Genomic DNA, 20,063 nt, shown 5'->3' on the forward strand with positions numbered 1-20,063 from the left:
CGGGTTTCCCATTCAAAGCTCTGGCCCAATCACCCACGTAACTCCTGTTTTTATTTTTTACTCACTCGTGGGACATGGACATCGCTGGCTGGCCAGCATTTATTGCCCATCCGTGGTTGCCCTTGAGAAGGTAGTGGTGAGCCACCGCCTTGAATTGCTGTAGTCCATGTGCTGTGGGTTGACCCACAATGCCATTAGGGAGGGAATTCCAGGATTTTGACCCAGCGACTGTGAAGGAACAGCAATATACTTCTAAGTCAGGATGGTGAGTGGCTTGGAGGGGAACTTGTAGGTGGTGGTGTTCCCATGTATCTGCTGCCCTTGTCCTTCTAGATTTAAGTGGTTGTGGGTTTGGAAGATGCTGTCTAAGGATCTTTGATGAATTACTGCAGTGCATCTTGTAGATAGTACACACTGCTGAGTGTCGGTGGTGGAGGGAGTGGATGTTTGTAGGTGTGGTACCAATTAAGCAGGCTGCTTTGTCCAGGATGGTGTCAAGCTTCCTAAGTGCTGTTGCAGCTGCACCATTCAGGCAAGTAGGGAGTATTCCATCACTGCATTATGCCTTGTTGACGGTGGATAGGCTTTGGGGAGTCAAGAGGTCAGTTACTCGCCGCAGTATTCCTAGCCTCTGACCTGCTCTTGTAGCCACTGTGTTTATGTGGTAAGTCCAGTTGAGTTTCTGGTCAATGGCAAACCCGAGAATGTTGACAGCGGGGAATTCAGTGATGGTAACACCATTGAATGTCAAGGGGCGGTGGTTAGAGTGTCTCTTATAGATGATGGTCATTGCCTGGCATTTGTATGGCCCAAATGTTACTTGCCATTTGTTAGCCCAAATCTGGGTATTGTCCAGACCTTGTTGCATTTCAACATGGAATGCTTCAGTATCTGAGGAGTCATGAATGGTGCTGAACATTGTGCAATCATCGGAGAACATCCCCACTTGAGACATATAACGGAGGGAAGATCATTGATGAAGCAACTGAAGATGATTGGACCTAGGACACTACCCTGAAGGACTCCTGCAGAGATGTCCTGGAGTTGAGATGACTGACCCTCCACAATCACAACCATCTTCCTATGTACCAGGTGTGACTCCAACCAGCAGAGAGTTTGCCCTCAGTTTTGCTAGGGCTCCTTGATGCCACACTCGGTCGAATGTGGCCTTGATGCTAAGGGCTGTCACTCTCATCTCACCTCACTTCTGGAATTCAGCTCTTTCATCCATGTTTGAACCAAGGCTGTAATGAGGTCAGGAGTTGAGTGACCTGGTGAAACCCAAACTGGACATCAATGAGCAGGTTGTTGCTAAGCAGGTGCGGCTTGATAGCATTGTTGATGACCCCTTCCATCACCTTACTGGTGATCGAGAGTAGACTGGCGGTAATTGGTCGGGTTGGATTTGTCCTGCTTTTTGAGTACAGGACATAACTGAGCAATTTTCCACACTGTTGGGTAGATGCCAGTATTGTAACTGTACTGGAAGAGCTTGGCTAGGGGAGCGGCAAGTTCTGGAACACAAGTGTTCAGTGCTATTGCCGGAATGTTATCAGGGCCCATTGCCTTTGCAGTATCCAGTGCCTCCAAACATTCCTTGCTATCACGTGGAGTGAATCGAATTGGCTGGAGACTGGTATCTGAGATGCTGGGGACCACTAGAGGAGGCCAAGATGGCTGAAGATTGCTGCGAATGCTTCAGCCTTATCTTTTGCACTGATGAGGCTGGGGATGTTTGTGGTGCTTCCTCCTCCAATGAGTTGTTTAATTCCCACCACCATTCATGGCTGGATATGGCAGGATTGCAGAACATGGATGTGATCTGTTGGTTGTGGGATCGTTTAGCTCTGTCCATCACTTGCTGTTCATGCCATTTGGCATGCAAGTGGTCCTGTTTGGTAGCTTCACCAGGTTGACGCCTCATTTTTAGGTATATCTGGTGCTGCTCCTGGCATGCCCTCATGCATCCTCCATTAAACCAGGGTTGATCCCCTGGCTTGATAGTAATGGTTGAGTAGGGGATATGCTGGACCATGAGGTTGCAGATTGTGCTGGAGTACAGTTCCGCTATGTTGATGGCTCACAGTGTCTCATGGATGCCCAGTCTTGAGTTGCTAGATCAGTTCAAAATCTGTCCCATTCAGCATGATGTTAGTGCCACACAACGCAATGGAGGTTATTCTCAATGTGAAGGTGGGACTTCATCTCCACAAGGATTGTGCGGTGGTCACTCTTACCGATACTGTCATGGGCAGATGCATCTGAAGCCGGCAGATTGATAATAGCCAAGCATGAAATTCCAATTATGGAATTATTTAACAAGTGAAGAGGATACATCCCCACACACTGTGTTAATTTAATGTTATTACAATTACATAGCTCTTCCTTAAAGCTGTTCCTTGCCTGGTTGATGTTCTTTCAATATTGTGATATGCTTTTAAGGGATAGCAGCATGCCATCAGCAAGTGTGATGTGTTTAACTAAGTTTAACTTTATCCTGTGAACAGAACACAGCATACTCAGCCCAGTACTGATGTCTTCATGCTTTCTAAGTGGGCCCACAGCATGTTTACCCAATCCTTTATGAGTGACTGGCACCTTTATATCATTGTAAAAACATGACAGAATGTTGAGCTGTAATCAAACAAGGTGACAGCAAGATTAAGTATAGGTACGATACAGTGAATAGCCTTAGATCATGCAACTTGCTTTCAGACAACCCTCAGTGTTTTAGTTGGGCCACTATGAAGCAGAAGTGTTGGATGTTGAAATTGCAGCATGGTGACTGCACAGAAAAGCTTTGAAAACACAAGCCAGGATAATGCTCAAGTAAAAAGCTGGTAAGGAGATGGATCCCACATGGTGAATTGCAGCACATAGCCTGTCAGTTCATTGAGTGGGACAGCTCATCAGGTGGACCAGCGCTGGGCTAGCTCAGTTGGGAAAGGCGAATGACCCAGGTGTGAGCCAGATCAATAGCAAACGAGGGAGAGTCAAACAAAATGAAAATAAAAGCCTCATAAAAATAGAGAAGGTTAGTACAGACAAAGCCTTAAAAAAGCTTTAAATACAGTGACCCTCATTCTAGGTACTTCAGGAGAAGGAAGGTTAAGGTATATTGTCAACATATCCACAAAATTCCCCAGTTTAAATTGGGATGCAGCTATTCAAAATGTTTAAGCTATTTACGGAGCTATGGGCCAGAATTTCACACTCCCTACAATCAGATTGGCTGGCAGCTATCTAAGGCAGGACTTTCTCCCAGATGAAGGGTTGAAGACCTGCCTGCAGCCACCTAATGCTCATTCAAGACTCTGCAATCCGAAACATTCAGGCCACAGTTTCCTGATTCAGGACTGTCAAAACCAGACAAGGGAGCCATTAAGATTTGCCTAGGTCTGCACAGGCTAAAAACATCAGGATTAACAGCAGAAAAGCTAAAGGATCTCTAAAAACACACTTCAGAATCAGGTTAAACTTCCTCATTCGTTGACTGGAGTTCATGTCATTTCAACAAAAGCCTACAGAATTCATTGACCACTTTGTCAGCAAATGCAGAATTGAGGAGCTACTCCAGGATGGACGTAAGTGTGAAGCAATTCTTGCAGGTTGGCAAAGCATACAAGTCCCAAGAACAACCCCAATTGTTAATCCATTCAATGGAACACCCAAACCAAGCATCACATGTAAAAGGTATGGACCTCTGCTTATACCAATAAAATATCTTTGTACCCTGAGGCAAAGCCACATATTCTGAGCTATTTTAAAAGTTCACAAGTATTGGAGGTAGTTAAAACCTCCTGAAAAATTCTTAGCCACAAATCTTACTGTATCTAGATATTCATCCAGTGGAATTCAGAGTCCAACATTAGCTGGATTTGAGTATTTTTTATTCATGATGAAAACTTCAGAAAAAAACTTGCATCTCAGGAATGCTGCATTGTTGTTAATCTTCAGAATACTTCTTGTTATACCTGTACACAGTCTTGGCTGTATCATTACCTGTTGATTCTCTATTACAGGTGCAGCTGCTGCATATAAAGCTGCTAAATATGGAGGTAAATATTCCTAATTCTGAAGTATTCATCAATCTATAAAACCATCAATTTATTATCATATATTTGAGGATAAATTAAAACCATCCCCATGTTAAAGAGAAAAATATTTTCCTGCTATATATAATGACTACACATGAGAAGCATTTCCACTTAGAGGCATTTACTTTGCTAGCTCTTGAAACATCACATCAGCTGGATGGTCCAGTAACATGAGGCAAAAACATCTTGAATATTTATTAATGAGGTTTGAACCTTTATCATATCTTCTCACTTCTTTCCAAAATTGTCTTGAGTATCGAATTTATAAATTATTGTATCTACCCAAAAACTAAAGTAGAACAAAACATCTTGTATTCAGTCTCTTATCATTAATGCTTTCTTTATCTTTTAATCATTATTTAAAATTTATTAATATAGCACCTAGAACATCCTAAAGTTCTACAATTTTATGAAGTTGTTATGCTGGTGACCATGCGTGAATTTTATGGGGCTTGCAAGAGCAGGAAACGTGACGGGTGGCGTGAATTAAATAGGGGAGCTCAAATTTTGGTCTCCCAACAGTGGATTTAAACTTAGAGATTAATTCAGCGAAGTGTTTGTGACAGGTCAGGCATTACACTGTCCTGTGGGACTTCCCTACTTGTAATACATTTGCTTGCCATGAATGCTCATTATATTAAAACTATTCATAATAATGTCTTACCTTCATGGTAAAGTCAACAGTGCATGAGAATCTTGTGGTGCCCGATTCACATTCATTTAAAGGTGACATGCAACAGTCAGCTTTGTGCAATTGTATTTGAAGTCTGTGGTTTCCTTTTTTGAACACTGGCACAAGGGAAGGGAGCAGCAGAATGGCAACGTGCATGGAGGATCAGGACTGGCAAGAGTGAGGCGGTGGTGAGAGAGGATATTGGAATGGGATGGGGGCATGGAAGAATAAAGAAGGAAGGACTTGGCATCCTGGATATGGTGTGGTGGGATGGTGGGAACAGTCAGTCAAGGTAAGAAAATGGGGGGCCTAAAGTACTATCCACAAGAGTGTCGGCTAGCAGAGTCCTTACAGGGCTTTGTGTTCACTTTTCAATTATCCTTGTTGAGATGATCTCGGACAATGTCCTTCATAATGCTTTAGAAGAACGGCCAGCTGAGCCTGCAAGTTCAGCCATGCCTCACTGAACACTAACATGAACATTAAATAAAGAGTGAACAAAAAAACCCACATTATTTCTTCCACAATAAAGAAACTCTCCTTAACACCCCTGTAACCATCAATGCATGCAAACTATGAGGTGTGCCAGTACATTTAGTTCTCTGACTAAGCTAGTCTCAACAAAAAGCAATGCTGCACACATGAATAAAGTGAAATCAATGCAATGTGAAATATTTACAAGTGTAATTAAAGTTTGAAAAACAGCCATGTCACTTTTGTGCTCTCAATGTTATGTCAATGACAATGGAGTTAGAGTCATAGAGATTTACAGCATGGAAACAGGCCCTTAGGCCCAACTTGTCCATGCCGCCCTTTTTTTTTAAAACCCCTAAGCTAATCCCAATTGCCCGCATTTGGCCTATATCCCTCTATACCCATCGTACCCATGTAACTATCTAAATGCTTTTTAAAAGACAAAATTGTACCCGCCTCTGCATCTACCTCTGGCAGCTTGTTCCAGACACTCACCACCCTCTGTGAAAAAATTGCCCCTCTGGACACTTTTGTATCTCTCCCCAAGCAAGAAAGTTGTGGCCATGATGAAGAGCCTCCATGTTTGTCAAGGAGGTTCTTTTATCGACTGTGGGCCCGAGTTTACCAACAATTTGCGCCTGTTTTCGGGCGCAGAATCGTGGTAAAGCCGGGTGTGAGGCCTTTATCGCGATCTGCACCCGCATCCGTGCAGATCGCCACTTTACTGAGACCCGCAAATGGCAGGGATCCGTTCCTCGCCCAAATCGGGTGCAACGACGATTTAAATGCATTTGCATGCATTTAAATTGAATTAATGAACTGCCCGCCCAACTCTATCAGCATTTTCCCCTTTACCACCGCGTTTACTAATCCAGAACCGCGCTTTTAGGGACCTGCTGAATAAAAGTCTGAGTCGGGTGCTCCAGCTTCTGAAGAGCGCGTTCAGTGCTTCCAACGGCTCTCTGGCTCAGATCATTGGTGGGGGGGAGGTGGGTCAGATCATTCTCTGGTTGGAGGGGGGAGGAGGGGACTGAGGTCAGATCGTTGTCTGGTTGGGGGGGAGAGGAGGAGGAGGCGGGTCAGATGTATCTCTGGCGGGGGAGGGCCAATCGTTGTCTGGTGGTGGGGGGGAGGGCTGACCGTTGTCTGGTGGTGGGGGGGGAGGGCCGATCGTTGTCTGGTGGTGGGGGGGGGAGGAGGCAGGTCAGATGTTCCTCTGGAGGGGAGGGTGAGTGAGGCCAGACCATTCTCTGAGGGGGTGGGGGGGGGGGAGTGAGCCAGATCGTTGTATGGGGGGGTGGTGGGGAGTGAGGCCAGATCGTCGTCTGGGGGGGGCGGTGGGGAGTGAACCAGATCATCGTCTGGGGGGGGGGGTTGGGAGTGAGGCCAGATCATCGTCTGGGGGGGGGGGGGGGGGGCAGCGGGGGGTAGTGAGGCCAGATCAGTGTCTGGGGGGGGGGGGGGGGGGGCGGGGGTGGAGTGAGGCCAGATCATCGTCTGTGGGGGGGAGAGGAGTGAGGCCAGATTGTTGTCTTGGGGGGGGGGTGCGAGGGGGGGAGGGAGGGAGGTGGGTATGATGTATCTTGGGAGGGGGGGGCAGATGGATCTCTGGTGGGGGGGGGGAAGATGGATCTCTGGTGGGGGGGGCAGGGGGTCTGCTGCCACCCTGCAGGCAATCGGTGGGGGGGAGGGGGCAGGGGTGGCGATCGGGCTGGGTAGTGGGGGGGGTTGGATAAGGGGGACCCCCCCCACTACCCAGACCGATTGCCACCCTGCCCCCTCCCCCCCACTGATCGTCCGCAGAGTGGCAGCGGACCCCCCCCCCCCACCAGAGATCCGTCCGCCCCCCCCCCACCAGAGATCCATCCGCCCCCCCCACCAGAGATCCATCTGCCCCCCCCACCAGAGATCCATCTGCCCCCCCCCCCCCCCACCAGAGATCCATCTGCCCACCCCCCCCCACCAGAGATACACCCTCGCTCCCACTTGTCGCTCCCGGGCCACTTTCTCCGCTTTCTGTGACTCGCGAGCGATCTGACACGGGCACGCTTTTTCAAATTTTTTTTAACTGCGCATGCGCAGTTCAGAGCTCCAATCGTTCCGGCCACGCTAGGCCCCGCCCACAGCACAAATGGGACTGGAGATGTCTGAGAGCATATGGGGCGCCTGAAAGCAGATTTCTAAGTCGGATCTGTACTACGCCCAGATTCGGCACTTAGAATGAAAATGGTAAAATCGGGCCTGTGTGTCCCTATTGCATTATCAGTTGATGGTGTATTTCACCACTGAAAAGCCTCCCGGCCATGTAATTGTATGTATCTCCCATGCTGTCAGCAGTTTAAATTTTATTTGTAATCACATGAAAACCAGCAAAGCAAGAGACCAGAAGTGGTACCCACTTTCTATTCTGCCATCAGGAGCAGCCAAATGGCAACATCAATAGGTCTTACAAATGCAGTAAATGGAGAATCATTTTAGTGGTGCTGGTCAAGAATTAATGTTGGCAAGGATACCAGGTAAACTCTTTATTCTTCTTTGGATAGTGTCATAAGATCTTTTATCCCAATATAAACAGGAAAACTAGCGTCATGTTCATATCCACCCAAAAGAAAGCATCTCCAATAATTCACTTCCTCCATCTTTCATGGAAGTTTTTATTTACTACATAGAAAAATAATAATTAAGGGGAATAACAGTTTGACTTGAGTGTTGATATAAATGTCTGGAATTAGGAAACAGCATGGTTCTGCTTCAAATTACTTCACTGTCAGCCATTATTGACCAAAAAATCCTAAATTAGAACAACTTTTAATAATTACATTTTTGTAATCACAATGTAGGTGTTGGCAGGGGTCTGCAGCCTGGCATTGGCGGGGGTCTGCAGCCTGGCATTGGCGGGGGTCTACAGCCTGGCATCGGAGTAGGTAATGAACTGTCTTCTGAAAGACATTTCCTCCATTATACTCTTTGTATCTTTGCCTCATCCCAATTCTGTGTGAATGGTGGTATCACAGTGCACTGCAGAAATTAATACCAAAAGCAGAAGAAAAATAACTGCAGATAGTTGCATTCGTGAAGGTTGCTGTAAGCGAAGGACGGATTGCAGTTCATGTCAGTTAAAAAAATATTAATCCTGTCCATTTAAGTGAATGATGGGAAAATCATTGCTTGTCAAGGGCATGAGCAAAGGAACCAGGAAAACTGGTAATTTTAGATATAGTAAGAAGTCTAACAACACCAGGTTAAAGTGCTAGCGAAAGCTAGTGGCTTTTGCTACCAAATAAACCTGTTGGACTTTAACCTGGTGTTGTTAGACTTCTTACTGTGTTTACCCCAGTCCAACGCCGGCATCTCCACATCAATTTTAGATATGGCAGGCCTCAGAATTATAGCCGCTTAAATATCTCTGCATAAGTGCATTAAAAAACAAATGGACTTCCTTAAATGAAGACAATCTGTTGATTTGACTCACTGCAACCCATCCCCATTTGTTGTTGTTTATAGCCTGTTTACTATCAATCAATTGACTAAGACTTTGGATTTTTCCTGCACCCAAGAGTAACTTAAAGGTCAGAAGTACACTGTACAGTATTGTCCTCCTTATTTAAGGAAGAATATATATGATTTTTAAGCAGTTCAGAGAAGATTTACTAAACTAATACCAGGAATGGGCAGGTTGTCTTATGAGGAAAGGTTGGACAGGCTAAGCTTATATCTGCTGGAATTTAGAAGAGTACAAGGTGACTTGATTGAAATATATAAGATCCTGAGGGGTGTTGACAGGCTGGATGTGGAGAGGATGTTTCCTCTTGTAGGAGAATGTTGAACTGGAGGGGGGTGTCACAGTTCAAAAATAAGGGGTCACCCATTTAAGATAAATGAGGAGAATCTTTTTCTCTCAGAGGGTTGTGAGTCTTTGGAACTCCCTTCCTCAAAACGCAGTGGAAGCAGTGCCTTTGAATATTTTCAAGGCAAAGGTAGATAGATTATTTCTAAACAAGGGAGTCAAGGGTTATCAGGGGTAGGCGTGAGGTTATACTCAGATCAGCCATGATCTTATTGAATGGTGGTGCAGGCTCAAAGGGCTGAGTGGCCTACTCCAAATTCATATGTTCCTGTGCAAGCTGTGGAAATGCAGAACTTCTCGTAATGATTTACTGGAATTTTGATATGGGATACACAGGCTGAAGAAGATCCCCAGGAGAATTTAGTGTTTTCAGATTCCCCATTAACGTAAAACTAATATTGCTGAAAAGAGAGATATCTTGTCAAAGTTTTTCATCTTGCATATATCAGGACTAACGCAAGAATTTCAAATTTCAAACTATCAAAGGGTTGCTCATTGGTTGGTAGTCAACTCTGATTGACTGAGGCATTGCCATGGAGATAGCAACAGACCCCCATGCTTCTGAGTAATTTCAGAAAAGGTGCAAGGCTTAAATATATTAGAACATAGAACATAGAACAGTACAGCACAGAACAGGCCCTTCGGCCCACGATGTTGTGCCGAGCTTTATCTGAAACCAAGATCAAGCTATCCCACTCCCTATCATCCTGGTGTGCTCCATGTGCCTATCCAATAACCGCTTAAATGTTTCTAAAGTGTCTGACTCCACTATCACTGCAGGCAGTCCATTCCACACCCCAACCACTCTCTGCGTAAAGAACCTACCTCTGATATCCGTCCTGTATCTCCCACCACGAACCCTATAGTTATGCCCCCTTGTAATAGCTCCATCCACCCGAGGAAATAGTCTTTGAGACTTTCATTTTGTTTGCAGTAAATGGGTCCCTGCATATGAATCTATGTTGCTTCCAGCAAGCATAAATGACCCATGTTATGAATGCGATTGATTTCCAGCCCATCTCTCATGGGGCCAGGAAACCTAGGCCCTCTTATTTCCCTGGTTGCCTATACAAATTTACCCTGTTTGGCACCATCTTGTAATTTCTTTCATCCCTAATCCAGGACAGTCTTTATGTATAATCTTCAAAACATTTGCCTGTTACTTCATCTCTAACGTTTCTGCAACCTTCATTGATGTCTCAATGGCCTTGAAGGTCAATTTCTGACATACTCTCCTCAATTACACCTTCATAAACTTCAGGTTATTTGAATTTGCAACAACAATAATAAATTGCACTTATAAGGTTTTTTTACTTTGATCCTATTCAGGATCATGTCCAATAACTTATTGTGCTCAGGAAAGCAATTTTGAGATCCCCATTCTTGTTTTCAAATGCTTCCACAGCCACAGCTCATCCTATATATGAAGATCCTTGTGTTATCATAGTATCCCAATATTGTTACGACACAGAAGGAGTCCATTTGGCCCATCATGTCTCACTGGCTTTCCAAATGAACATTATGACTTAGTGTCATTATCCTGCCTTTCCCCCAAGCTCCAGCACATTGTTTCTATTCAAATCATTTAATCCCTTCTTAAATGGCTCATACAAGTGAGTTCAAATGCCACGGTGCAATAGGTGCTTCGCCATTTCAGAAGGACATTGGTGTGGAATTGGAGTCACATATAAAACAGACCAGCTGCTTTCTTTCTCTAAAAAACATCAGTCAACCTTTTGGGTTTATAAGACAAATCAACAATTTCATGGTCACTTTCATTTTCCTACCAGTTTTTCATTTCCATTTTTAAAATAAATTAAAATAACTTGACATTTAGAGAGCATGACATCGTTGGTGATAATGTAAGGCACTTGTATTTAATAATATGCTTTAGATCCAGACTTCCTCCCATCTCCCATAATCTTCACTCGTATTCTAAACCATAAGGTTTAGAATACCATAAGTAGATCTGCATTTTGTACACATGAAAACTAATAATCTGATCTGTAACATGAATAGATGCCACAGGACTAACAATTACTCTTTTATTTCAATATTTCACGCTAGAGGTTGCAAATATTGCTGACCATACTTTCTAATGCACGCTTAAAGGCAGAAAATGCCTTCCTGTCAGATTATCGCATTAAAGGTAAAAACTAATAACGGTTTTTAATCAGGAGCAGAAACATGCAAACAGAAAGCAGAAAAATCACCAGCATTTGCTTTGCATAGACCCAGGATAATTCCAAGATTGCAAGGTACCACCATTACCCCTTTCAGTCCCTTTCAGCTCTTATTTCTTGCAAACATAAGACAATTTATTTATCCATTTAAAAGCAAATCAGTAAAGTTTTTCATCATCACCAAACCCACACCATTCACTGAATTATGTCAAAAAAGCAGGCTTCTCTATTAGAAGTACAAAAGATCCACAACCTAGAAGACCAGAGTTTGTACAGCTTTCATGTGAAGCTGAATAGCTTGTCCTCTGATGGGAGCGGTGGCAGGCTCCTAGATACAGAGACGGCGAGACAGGAGGCCTGGCTCAGTTACCTGGCACTCTGTCCAAGATACAAAAAATGAATAAAACAAATAACCCCCCCTACACGTCCTCACTGCCCCCCTCCCTCCCCTGACACTCCCCATGTCCCATGCATTCGACCCCACCCATTCACCCCATGGCCCCCAAGGGCTCCCCAACAGGAAGAGAACAGTCTTGCCTGGTGATTGTCAAGCGGTGTTCATTCATCCGTTGTTGCAGCGTCTGCATGGTTTCTCCAATGTACCATGCCTTGAGACATCCTTTCCTGCAGTGTATCAGGTAGACAACGTTGGCCGAGTTGCAAGAATATGTACCGTGTACCTGGTGGATGGTGTTCTCACGTGAGATAATGGCATCTGTGTCGATGATCCGCACGTCTTGCAGAGGTTGCTGTGGCAGGGTTGTGTGGTGTCGTGGTCACTGTTCTCCTGAAGGTTTGGTAGTTTGCTACGGACAATGGTCTGTTTGAGGTTGTGCGGTTGTTTGAAGGCAAGAAGTGGGGGTGTAGGGATGGCCTTGGCGAGATGTTCGTCTTCATCAATGACATGTTGAAGGCTCCGGAGGAGATGCCGTAGCCTCTCCGCTCCGGGGAAGTACTGGACGACGAAGGGTACTCTGTCCACCGTGTCCCGTGTTTGTCTTCTGAGGATTCGTCCATCGGCCAATGTTGTCTACCTGATACGCTGCAGGAAAGGATGTCCCGAGGCATGGTACATTGGGGAAACCATGCAGATGCTGCGACAACGGATGAATGAACACCGCTCGACAATCACCAGGCAAGACTGTTCTCTTCCTGTTGGGGGGCACTTCAGCGGTCACGGGCATTCGGCCTCTGATATTCGGGTAAGCGTTCTCCAAGGCCGCCTTCACAACACACGATGGCGCAGAGTCGCTGAGCAGAAACTGATAGCCAAGTTCCGCACACATGAGGACGGCCTGAACCGGGATATTGGGTTCATGTCACACTATCTGTAATCCCCACAGCTTTCCTGGACCTGCAGAGTCTCACTGGCTGTCCTGCCTGGAGACAATACTCATCTCTTTAACCTTTCTTAATGCTCTCTCCACTCACATTGTTTGTATCTTAAAGACTTGATTAGCTGTAAGTATTCACAACCAACCATTATTCTGTAAATTGAGTTTGTGTCTTTATATGCCCTGTTTGTGAACAGAATTCCCACTCACCTGAAGAAGGGGCTTAAGGCTCCGAAAGCTTGTGGCTTTTGCTACCAAATAAACCTGTTGGACTTTAACCTGGTGTTGTTAGAACAAAGAACATAGAACAGTACAGCATAGAACAGGCCCTTCGGCCCACGATGTTGTGCCGAGCTTTATCTGAAACCAAGATCAAGCTATCCCACTCCCTATCATCCTGGTGTGCTCCATGTGCCTATCCAATAACCGCTTAAATGTTTCTAAAGTGTCTGACTCCACTATCACTGCAGGCAGTCCATTCCACACCCCAACCACTCTCTGCGTAAAGAACTTACCTCTGATATCCTTCCTATATCTCCCACCACGAACCCTATAGTTATGCCCCTTGTAATAGCTCCATCCACCCGAGGAAATAGACTTTGAACGTTCACTCTATCTATCCCCTTCATCATTTTATAAACCTCTATTAAGTCTCCCCTCAGCCTCCTCCGCTCCAGAGAGAACAGCCCTAGCTCCCTCAAGCTTTCCTCATAAGACCTACCCTCCAAACCAGGCAGCATCCTGGTAAATCTCCTCTGCACTCTTTCCAGCGCTTCCACATCCTTCTTATAGTGAGGTGACCAGAACTGCACACAATATTCCAAATGTGGTCTCACCAAGGTCCTGTACAGTTGCAGCATAACCCCACGGCTCTTAAACTCCAACCCCCTGTTAATAAAACCTAACACACTATAGGCCTTCTTCACAGCTCTATCCACTTGAGTGGCAACCTTTAGAGATCTGTGGATATGAACCCCAAGATCTCTCTGTTCCTCCACAGTCTTCAGAACCCTACCTTTGACCCTGTAATCCACATTTAAATTAGTCCTACCAAAATGAATCACCTCACATTTATCAGGGTTAAACTCCATTTGCCATTTTTCAGCCCAGCTTTGCATCCTATATGTCTCTTTGCAGCCTACAACAGCCCTCCACCTCATCCACTACTCCACCAATCTTGGTGTCATCAGCAAATTTACTGATCCACCCTTCAGCCCCCTCCTCTAAGTCATTAATAAAAATCACAAAGAGCAGAGGACCAAGCACTGATCCCTGTGGCACTCCGCTAGCAACCTGCCTCCAATCCGAAAACTTTCCATCCACCAGCACCCTCTGTCTTCGATCAGACAGCCAGTTACCTATCCAATCGGCCAACTTTCCCTCTATCCCACACCTCCTCACTTTCATCATAAGCCGACCATGGGGGACCTTATCAAACGCCTTACTAAAATCCATGTATATGACATCAACTGCCCTACCTTCATAACACACTTAGTTACTTCCTCAAAAAATTCTATCAAATTTGTGAGGCACGACTTGACCTTCACGAATCCGTGCTGACTATCCCGGATTAATCCGCATCTTTCTAAATGGTCGTAAATCCCATCCCTAAGGACCTTTTCCATCAATTTACCAACCACCAAAGTAAGACTAACCGGTCTATAATTACCAGGGTCATTTCTATTCCCTTTCTTAAACAGAGGAACAACATTCACCATTCTCCAGTCCTCTGGCACTATCCCTGGGACAGCGAGGACCCAAAGATCAAAGCCAAAGGCTCTGCAATCTCATCCCTTGCCTCCCAAAGAATCCTAGGATATATTTCATCAGGCCCAGGGGACTTATCGACCTTTAGTTTATTCAAAACTGCCAGGACATCCTCCCTCCGAACATCTATTTCCTCCAGCCCATTAGCCTGTAACACCTTCTCTTCCTCAAAAACATGGCCCCTCTCCGTGGTGAACACTGAAGAAAAGTATTCATTCATCACCTCGCCTATCTCTACTGACTCCATACACAAGTTCCCACTACTGTCCTTGACCGGCCCTAACCTCACCCTGGTCATTCTTTTATTCCTCACATAAGAGTAAAAAGCCTTGGGGTTTTCCTTGATCCGACCTGCCAAGGACTTCTCATGTCCCCTCCTAACTCTCCTAAGCCCCTTTTTCAGCTCATTCCTTGCTAACTTGTAACCCTCAATCGAGCTATCTGAACCTTGTTTCCTCATCCCTACATAAGCTTCCCTCTTCCTTTTCACAAGACATTCCACCTCTTTCGTGAACCATGGTTCCCTCACTCGGCCATTTCCTCCCTGCCTGACAGGGACATACCTATCAAGGACACCCAGTATTTGTTCCTTGAAAAAGTTCCACTTTTCATTAGTTCCTTTCCCTGACAGTTTCTGTTCCCAACTTATGCCCCCTAATTCTTGACTAATCGCATCATAATTACCTCTCCCCCAATTGTGAACCTTGCCCTGCCGTACGGCCCTATCCCTCTCCATTGCAATAACAAATGACACCGAATTGTGGTCACTATCTCCAAAGTGCTCTCCCACAACCAAATCTAACACTTGGCCCGGTTCATTTCCCAGTACCAAATCCAATGTGGCCTCACCTCTTGTCGGCCTATCCACATATTGTGTCAGGAAACCGTCCTGCACACACTGCACAAAAACTGCCCCATCCGAACTATTTGACCTACAAAGGTTCCAATCAATATTTGGAAAGTTAAAGTCCCCCATGACAACTACCCTGTGACCCCCACACATATCCATAATCTGCTTAGCAATTTCGTCCTCCACATCTCTATTACTATTTGGGGGCCTATAGTAAACTCCTAACAACGTGACCGCTCCTTTCCTATTTCTAACCTCAGCCCATATTACCTCAGTGTGCAGATCCCCCTCAAAGTGCCTTTCCGCAGCCGTTAAACTATCGTTGATTAACAATGCTACTCCTCCACCTCTTATACCAGCTTCCCTACACGTACTGAAACATCTATACTCCGGAACGTCCAACAACCATTCCTGTCCTTGTTCTACCCACGTCTCCGTAATGGCCACAACATCGTAGTCCCAAGTACCAATCCACGCCCCAAGTTCATCTACCTTGTTCCGGATGCTCCTTGCATTGAAGTAGACACACTTCAACCCACCTTCCTGTCTACTGGTACCCACCCTTGACCCTGATACCTTCCCCAATACCTCACCACCCTCACTGACTTCTGGACTACAACTCCTTTTCCCACTCCCCTGACAAATTAGTTTAAACCCTCCTGAAGAGCCGTATCAAATTTCCCTCCCAGGATATTGGTGCCCCTCTGGTTCAGGTGCACCCCGTCCTGTTTGTACAGGTCCCACCTTCCCCAGAATGTGTTCCAATTATCCACGTATCTGAAACCCTCCCTCCTACACCATCCCTGCAACCACATGTTTAACTGCACTCTCTCTCTGTTCCTCAACTCGCTATCACGTGGCACCGGCAACGTACCAGAGATGACCACATGTTTTGTCTTGGCTCTCAGCTTCCAGCCCAGCTCCAGAAATTCCTGCTTTAAATCCCCGTCCCTCCTCTTACCTATGTCGTTGGTACCAATGTGTACCACGACTTGTGACTGTTTCCCCTCCCCCTTCAGAATCCGGAAAACACGGTCTGAGACTTCACGGACCTTGGCATCCAGTAGGCAACATACCATCCGTGAGTCTCTTTTGCTGCCACAGAACCTCCTATCTATCCCTCTAACTAACGAGTCCCCAATAACTATTGCCCTCCCGCTCTGCCCCTTACCCTCTCGAGCCACAGAGACGGACACAGTGCTGGAGATCCTCTCACTGCGGCTCACCACTGGTATGTCGTCCCCCTCAACCGTATCCAAACGGAATACTTGTTGCTAAGGTGAACGACCACAGGGGATCCCTGCATGGACTGCTTCCTCCCAGCCCCTCTCACTGTCACCCATCTGTTTTCATTCCTCGGAGTAACTGTATTCCTAAAGCTTCTGTCTATGGCCACCTCTGCGTCCCTAATGATCCGAAGTTCATCCAACTCCAGCTCCAGTTCCCTAACACGGTTTTGGAGGAGCTGCAGATGGGTGCACTTCCCACAGATGTAATCAGCAGGGACACTGTCGTCGTCCCTCACCTCAAACATAGTGCAAGAGGAACATAGCACTGCCTGCACACCCATCCCCTCTAGATACCTTGCCAGTACCAGGTAGAAACAGCAAAAATGAATTAAACTCACCTCTGCTCGCCCTTTCTGCCTAAGCCCTGTGAGCCAAAGCCTTATAGCTCATACTCTGCTTCCCACGCACTCCGCTGCCCGCTCCCGACGCTGCCCGCTGTATACTGCAGCCTACCTTTTTTACTTCGTGCGCTTAAAAAACCCTTCCCAGACTCCTTAGCAGCCCACTTCCGGTTTTCACTTTAAACTTAAGAAAAATACTCTCACAAAAGTAAAGGCCAAAATAAAACACACACTAACTGACTAATTAAATTAATAAATAATTCAATCAATCTCTCACCAGCACTCCTGCCTCCAATCACTCCCTCTCAGCTTGCTCCAGTGGAACAATGAGCTTCTTACTGTGTTTACCCCAGTCTAACGCCGGCATCTCCACAGTGTGTGCAAACAGTGAGATGTGACTGTGTTTACAGCTTTCAGTGGTGCTAAATGTGTAACAGTGAGGTGAACTTGTGAATGTAAGCCGTGAATGGTGGTTGATAGAGGTTATTGGGAGGGAAATGAAGGTAATGTAATGAATGAAAGTGCATGAGGTCAATGGTGCAGTTGGTAGATTTTTTGACTTTGACTTATAATTGTCACATATATTAACATACAGTGAAAAGTATTGTTTCTTGCACGCTATACAGACAAAGCATGCCTTTCGTAGAGAAGGAAATGAGAGAGTGCAGAATGTAGTGTTACAGTCATAGCTAGGGTGTAGGGAAAGATCAACTTAATGCAAGATAAGTCCATTCAAAAGTCTGACAGCAGCAGTGAAGAAGCTGTTCTTGAGTCGGTTGGTACGTGACCTCAGACTTTTGTGTCTTGTTCCCGGAAGAAGAAGGTGGAAGAGAGAATGTCCGGGGTGCGTGGGGTCCTTAATTATGCTGGCTGATTTGCTGAGGCAGTAGGAAGTGTAGACAGAGTCAATGGATGGGAGGCTAGTTTGTGTGATGGATTGGGCTACATTCACAACCTTTTGCCATTCCTTGCAGTCTTGGGCAGAGCAGGAGCCATACCAAGTTGTGATACAACCAGAAAGAATGCTTTCTATGGTGCATCTGTAAATGTTGGTGAGAGTCGTAGCTGACATGCGAAATTTCCTTAGTCTTCTGAGAAAGTAGAGGCGTTGGTGGGTTTTCTGAACTATAGTGTCGGCATGGGGGGAACCAGGACAGGTTGTTGGTGATCTGGACACCTAAAAACCTGAGGCTCTCAACCCTTTCTACTTCGGCTCCGTTGATGTAGACAGGGGCATGTTCTCCTTTACATTTCCCGAAGTCGATGACAATCTCCTTCATTTTGTTGACATTGAGGGAGAGATTATTATTGCTGCACCAGTTTACAAGATTCGCTATTTCATTCTTGTACTCTGTCTCATCGTTGTTTGAGATCTGTCCCACTACGGTGGTGTTGTCAGCAAACTTGAAAATTGAATTGTAGGGGAATTTGGCCACACAGTCATTGGTGTATAAGGAGTATAGTAGGGAGCTGAGAACACAGCCTTGTGGGGCACCAGTGTTGAGGATGAACATTCACAGGCCTTGACCACTCATGTGGGGTCATTCAACTTCTTGGGCCACTGAATCCAGATCCTCAGGATTAGATTCTGCCATTGATTGCAATGACTACCTGCTCCTACTGCCTTCTTAATATCTGCCTGGAAGGATTCCAGGCCCCTGAGGGAAGAGAATATCTCCCCTCCTGTGCACTTCCTACACCAAGACCTCTAGCATTGCACTGGAAATTTCTTGGAACATACATTAAGGCCTTCTGCACTATTTTTCAAGGCTCCTCCTACTTTTTAACACCGTTCACAATTTCTAGACCCTCCTGTTACTAAAATGCACCTCATGCAGATGTAGGAGATGCAGACAGACTTTAAGTAGTGCTCGTAGGCTTTAAGTAGTAGTAAATTTACATGAACCTGGGCCTCCTATTAAGGCATGCAAATGTTCAACAGAACCTTCAGTGTTTGTGGGTGCTACTGCCCTATTTCTGCAAAGAAATTCAACTCTTATTCCTTAAAATGACTTGCTTCTAAACTCTGTCTTTTTTGAACAGGTGGAGTGCAGCCGGGCTTTGGAGCTAAAGCAGCCAAACTAGGTAAAATTAAACACTTTCTGTTGACCTGAGGTGTTGCAGGATCATCTGATAAAGCAATTACGGTGATTGCAATATGTCCATCAAGCCATTTGACTCATCACTATTAGTATATGGTTTGAGGATGCCAGGCTATATTGTGGGTCTTGTTCATTCTTAAAAAGATGTCGGAGCAGCATTTAACTTGCTGAACAACTTGAGCAGCTTCCTGTTGAGCGAATGTAATTTGAGGAAGGCTCTGCTCTTTTAGCATGGATTGCATGCATCATGAATAGAATTGATTGAAGAGATGATAGACATTCTCACAGCCTGCAGTAAACTTTCAAATAGAAATTAAATACAACTACAACTTGAAGGAAACATAAATGCTGAAAATAAACCTTAGAATCACAGGTACATATGAAAATTCTGCTTTGACAGCAAGGAGATGCTAAAAGGAAAGTTATGGCATGAGCTTCGAACTTTTTGGGTTTGACCACTATATATAATATGTGGGGGGGGTAGGATAATTTTAATCTAACCTGCCAAATGGGATGGGATCAAACATCTGTTTTGCCCTGCTCGAGATTCTTCAGGTCCAGGCAAGCTGTGAGGGTTACCGATAGCGTGACATGAACCCAAGATCCCGGTTCAGGCCGTCCTCGTGTGCGGAACTTGGCTATCAGTTTCTGCTCAGCGACTCTGCGCTGTCGTGTGTCGTGAAGGCCGCCTTGGAGAACACTTACCCGAAGATCAGAGGCCGAATGCCCGTGACTGCTGAAGTGCTCCCCAACAGGAAGAGAACAGTCTTGCTTGGTGATTGTCGAGCGGTGTTCATTCATCCGTTGTCGTAGCGTCTGCATGGTTTCCCCAATGTACCATGCCTCGGGACATCCTTTCCTGCAGCATATCAGGTAGACAACGTTGGCCGAGTTGCAAGAGTAGGTACTGTGTACCTGGTAGATGGTGTTCTCACGTGAGATGATGGCATCTGTGTCGATGATCCGGCACGTCTTGTAGAGGTTGCTCTGGCAGGGTTGTGTGGTGTTGTGGTCACTGTTCTCCTGAAGGCTGGGTAGTTTGCTGCGGACAATGGTCTGTTTGAGGTTGTGCGGTTGTTTGAAGGCAAGAAGTGGGGGTGTGGGGA

At 45.6% G+C, this 20,063-nt stretch overlaps 1 protein-coding gene across 15 annotated transcripts in view; it reads left to right on the forward strand.

The window, feature by feature from the left end:
* The window catches only part of LOC144501380 (uncharacterized), a 338,685-nt gene that overhangs the window by 276,282 nt on the left and 42,340 nt on the right, over positions 1-20,063 (forward strand). For all 15 annotated transcript variants that reach the window (XM_078225050.1, XM_078225051.1, XM_078225052.1 and 12 more), the window contains 3 exons: positions 4,023-4,058; positions 8,085-8,168; positions 18,899-18,940. In XM_078225050.1, the coding sequence (XP_078081176.1) occupies positions 4,023-4,058; positions 8,085-8,168; positions 18,899-18,940 (162 nt within the window). The remainder of the gene's footprint in view (positions 1-4,022; positions 4,059-8,084; positions 8,169-18,898; positions 18,941-20,063) is intronic.

The sequence above is a fragment of the Mustelus asterias genome, chromosome 12 (assembly GCF_964213995.1).
Source record: "Mustelus asterias chromosome 12, sMusAst1.hap1.1, whole genome shotgun sequence".
Taxonomy (NCBI): Eukaryota; Metazoa; Chordata; class Chondrichthyes; order Carcharhiniformes; family Triakidae; genus Mustelus; species Mustelus asterias.